The following is a 5088-nucleotide window of genomic DNA, read 5'->3' as shown; positions in this document are numbered from 1 at the left end:
TAGTTGAAGAGCTGCTTTAGCACAACGATGTGCAACACAATTAATAGTACTCTATTATGATTGAACTGTGGCATGTAGATATATGATGATTATCGTTATGTACATGCAGCCGGAGGAGGCAAAGGAGCAGATCAACGCATGGGTGGCGGCGTTGACAAACGACCTCATCCCCACCCTGATTGGCCGTGACGTGTTGTCCCGCCTCACCGACCAGGTGCTTGTCAACGCCATCTACTTCAAGGCCAAGTGGAACAAGCCATTCGACGAGGAACGCCATCTGTTTCACCGCCTTGACTGCTGCCACGACCATTAGGTGGGCGTCCATGTTGCCCAAATCCGAGGTCGATCACGCCGACGACCTAGCCCAATGGGTCGAGGACGAGCGCGCCGCCATAGCCCAGTGGGAGGAGGCCGGGCGCGCCGCTGCCCGCGACAGCCTGCAGGCCTTCACCCTCCGCCTAAACAAGCGCCTCGCCGCCGACGCCGATAGGAGCGGCAACCTGGTCTTCTCGCCGCTGTGCCTCTACGCGGCGCTCTCGCTGTGGGCCACCGGCGCGCGTGAGCGCACCCTCGACGAGCTGCTCGGCGTCCTCGGGGTGCCTTCATGGGACGTCCACACCTTCCATGTCTGCACGCTGGCCCGGCAGGCCCTCGCTGACCGGTCCCAGACGGGCGGCCGGCGCATCAACTTCGGGTGCGGCGTGTGGCACGACACCACCGTGCCCCTCCGCCCCGCCTTCCGCGACGTCGCCACCGAGTGGTACGAGTCCGTCATCCGCCCAGTTAACTTCCACAAGCAGGTCAGTGAATAGCGGCCGGACCCCGGAAGTGATCACATGTCGTGTGCATTCGGTTTTTTTTTGTTCGGCACGATTTATACGGTTTATGATTTCTACAGTTTTTATACTTTGGATTATATGGTTTCATACATAGATATGGTTCGGATTCAGTAATAGCCCTTCACTTTCAGTTTGGTTTCGGTAATGAATGACCAAATTAACCAAGGTTGACATGAATTTTTTGGCAAACAGATAACTTTTTCATGTGTAAATACATGATATATATCAATAATGAGAAAAGAAACAAGTAGAAAAGGATAAAGAAGAGACATTGGATAAGTAGTCAGGCTAATCATGTAAACTGAAGCACTAATGGGTTAGAAAATATTGAACTATAGCACCTCGTTACGCTTTTGAACACAAAAAACATCAGTTTCGATTGGTTAATTCGGTTTAACCAAACAGTATTCGCTTTCTAATGGAAAAAATCGAAACGCAAATGGTTTTCATATTTCAAAACTGAAACCGAAACCTGAAAAAAAAATCCAAAAATGCAATTTGGTTTGATTTTTTGTTTGGTTTTTGGTTTTCGGTTCGGTTTTGCACACTCTGAGATGTGTGGCATGTAGATATATGATTTTTTGAAGCTCCTCTCGGCATTTTATTCATTCAGTGGCAATGCATCTGAGAGCAAATTGCAGCTTAGAAAACCAGAGATTATATTAGAGTAATTTACAACACTCTCTAGTTGAAGAGCTGCTTTAGCACAACGATGTGCAACACAATTAATAGTACTCTATTATGATTGATTGTGGCATGTAGATATATGATGATTATCGTTATGTACGTGCAGCCGGAGGAGGCAAAGGAGCAGATCAACGCATGGGTGGCGGCGTTGATGAACGACCTCATCCCCACCCTGATTGGCCGTGACGTGTTGTCCCACCTCACCGACCTGGTGCTTGTCAACGCCATGTACTTCAAGGGAAAGTGGAACATGCCATTCGACGAGGAACGCCATCTGTTTCACCGCCTTGACAACACCGCCATCGACACGTCCTTCATGCGTGGCTTCGGTAGGCAAAGAATCGCGTGGCACAATGGCTTCAAGGTGCTCCAGCTGCGCTACGAGCAAGGCCGCCCCTTGCCCGCGCAGTCGCAGCCACAGCCGGTCTACTCAATGTGTGTCTTCCTCCCCGACGCGCGTGATGGGCTGTGTTGGTTGGCCAACCAGATTGCCTGTGACCCTGACTTTTTGCGCAAGCACCTGCCGAGGAGCGACGTCGAGGTTGACGACTTCCGGCTGCCTACATTCAAGGTCAGCTTTGACATGACTATGAACGACATTCTCTGCGACATGGGGCTCAAGGAGGCTTTAGAGCCAGGGAAGGCCGACCTATCTGATGTGGTTGAGGACGGGACGGGGGGAAGGAGGAGGCTGGCTCTACAGGAAGTGATCCACCAAGCCGTCATCGAGGTGAACGAGGAAGGCACCGAGGCCGCGGCTGCCACTGTGATGATTACGTGTAGCACGACTAGTGCCCTACCTCCGCTGTCGCGGTGTGTGGCCTTCGTTGCTGACCATCCTTTTGCCTTCTTTGTCATCGAGGAGGTGTCAGGTGCGATCATGTTCGCGGGGCATGTTGTTGACCCCACTATCAATTGAGGGGGAGGGAGGACCGAACATGCATGCTTTGGTTTATGTATGGATTTTTTTTCTTTGAAAATGCCAAATGCTATATAATAGTAACATGAACCCTTAGAATAGCAACTTCGCAGAAATCTCTAAAAAACAACTTTATAAAAATATACAAATACAACTAATTTTTTGGGGTGTCGAAGTATTCTTCCTCTTGCATCCATAGACAAAGCGTAGTACTCAATACTCGTCGTCACATCTGGGTTTCCTTCTTAGCGTAGTAAACTTGTTTAATCCCAATAGCTTGTAAAAGTTACGCCTAGAATTAGTCATTGATATAGACCATAAGATTCTTGCAACATCAATCTGCATAGAAAATCGCCGCTCCGGATAAGAAGGCATTGAAGATGGCTTGTATAACGCACCTGGCCCGGCTAGACGGAGTCGGGGAACACGGCTAGACGGAGTCGGGGAACACGCTCCCGGTTGATACTGAAACTGGCCAACCTTCGTCGGTCGGAACTAGAGCAGGAGAAACACATGCGCCCCATTCATTTCGTAGAACAAAGGCACCAAGACAAATCTGCAAAAAGGAAAAAAAACAATCTGGAGAACCAGATCTGGGACACACGCTTCCAAACATTGTCAAAAGGTACCATCATGAGAAGGAAGAGGCATGAAGGACTTATTCCATGCCAACGACAGCTCCATCACCTCACTACCGACAATTGGGGACTAAAAACACAACTAAAAACCTTACCCTGTGGTCACCAGTTCGAAACAACATGATCCCGCCAAAGAGGCCAAGGGAGGGAGAGGGTGCGCGTCGGCGATGGTGATCTGGCTTTCGTGCTCCAACTCCGGCCATGTCGACCTGTGGGGCGACGGGCCTGGATAGGGCTCTTATACGGCAAGGTGATAGTCAGCGGTGATGTGCTCCGCCATTGGTATTCGTACTTGTGGTGATCATTCCAACTTGCGGTGGCGGGTTCAATGTGGATGGTGGTGGCCACCGGAAGGTCTTCGTGAGCGTTCCTCTCTCTAGATCATGTCTGAGGTGACAAACCTATTTTTGTCACGAAACACCATTCCCGTGAAAGTCAAAATTGTCTCGTATGATAGGAAAATTTGTCACCTAAGATCATTTTGATGATAATCCATTAACATTAATCGGTTCGTCGGTTTGACCATCAAAGATTCTGAGAATGGGTCCAGCAGATGCTGACACGGTTGCTTCCATGTGGGTTCAGCTGTGGTTTTATCACCAATGATGGCCCTTAGTAGTAACTACAGCATCATGCTTGACCGGTCAACAATGCTAACATCTGGGCCCAATTGATGCTAACATGGCTGCTTACATGTGGGTTCAGACATGGGTGACATGTCTCCTTATATGTGGGTATATATGTTGGTGACGGCATGCCTAACCGTCACAGTTTGTCGCCAAAGATACAATCATAAAGTTCCCGAGAGTATTTGCTGAAACTGTGGTGAGAGTTTATGGAGAGCAGTATCTGCGCACCCAATGTCAAGGACATGACAAAGCTTCAAGAGATGCATGGAGCAAAAGACTGGCCTAGGATGCTAGGGAGTGCTGATTGTATGGCTGGAGGTGAAAGAATTGTTGTGCGGCTTCGCACAACCAGTTCACCAGGCATCGCAAGGATCTAGCAATAATTTTGAAAGTTGTTGCCTCTGAAGATTTTTGGATCTAGCACTGCTAGTTTGGGTTGTCTAGGTATCACAATGACATCAATATCTTGCAGAGATCTCATCTATTTGCAAAGGTTAGCTTGTGGTACTTCTCCACCTTGCAACTTCATGCTGGTCTGGCCATAAGTATGACCAAGGCTACTATCTAGCCGAAGACATCTATCCATCTTGGTCAACATCTGTGAATTCAATTTCAAATCCCGAGAGCAGGAAATATACGCATTTCATGAAGGCGCAAGAATCTAAGAGGAAAGGCAATAAAAGGATATTTGGAGTGTTACAAGCAAGGTTTTCCAATGTCTCGTGGCCTACTTATTCCTGGAACAAGGATGTCTTGGCAAATATCATGAGTTGTTGTGTGATCCTACACAAGATGATCATAGTGGATGATAGGTATATGCCAAACCCCATTGACTATGAAGCTAGCACAATTGTAAGGCATTGCAGGCACACAACACGCATTCAAGCCTTTTTTAGGCATACGAAAATATTGAAGACCGGACCTCTCATCATCAGCTGAAGGAGTACCCCATCGAGCATCATTGGCAGCTTGCTAGAAGATGGTGCGTTTAAATTTCTTTAAAAATCATTTTTTACTTAAACGGTTTATTTGATTAGATTATTTGATTTATCCTAATTAATGGTTCATATAATATTTGTTGAATCATTGAATTGCTTGATCTAAATTGTTGTAAATATGGGACTTAGGAAGAAGAAAATAGAAACAAAAAATATGGAGGTTGCATTATGGTAATTTTGTGTTTCCGCGCAGCCTTCGCTGTGTACAAAACATTATAGAATGCTTTTTATATTGAATATACATTCTTGAGTCCAGGCTCATTTGCACCCGTGCTGCAAAAAAATCAAAACAAATAATAGAAAAATTCAAAATATTCCAATTTTTTTGCATGGTAGATAATTTAATGTGTGGGTTCTGCTCCAATTTTCAGATTATTT

The 5088-nt window shown here is 46.8% G+C and overlaps 1 protein-coding gene across 1 annotated transcript; it reads left to right on the top strand.

Moving 5' to 3' along the window:
• The first annotated feature begins 323 nt into the window (after positions 1-323).
• LOC119357432 (serpin-Z6B-like) lies at positions 324-2445 on the top strand. The gene is made up of 2 exons (XM_037624390.1): positions 324-800; positions 1633-2445. Exons 1-2 carry the CDS (start codon positions 324-326, stop codon positions 2443-2445), a joined length of 1290 nt encoding a protein of 429 aa, XP_037480287.1.
• Positions 2446-5088: the final 2643 nt, after the last annotated feature.

The sequence above is a fragment of the Triticum dicoccoides genome, chromosome 2A, assembly GCF_002162155.2.
Source record: "Triticum dicoccoides isolate Atlit2015 ecotype Zavitan chromosome 2A, WEW_v2.0, whole genome shotgun sequence".
NCBI classification, from domain to species: Eukaryota; Viridiplantae; Streptophyta; class Magnoliopsida; order Poales; family Poaceae; genus Triticum; species Triticum dicoccoides.
The sequence above is the reverse complement of the archived record's forward strand: the minus strand, read 5'-3'. Positions and strand labels throughout refer to the sequence as shown.

Excerpts from the sequence above, each read along its gene's own strand:
- LOC119357432 (XM_037624390.1), top strand. The coding sequence starts at position 324 with ATGTTGCCCAAATCCGAGGTCGATCACGCCGACGACCTAGCCCAATGG. Across the intron at positions 801-1,632 it reads CAGTTAACTTCCACAAGCAG|CCGGAGGAGGCAAAGGAGCA; the intron begins GTCAGTGAATAG and ends ATGTACGTGCAG.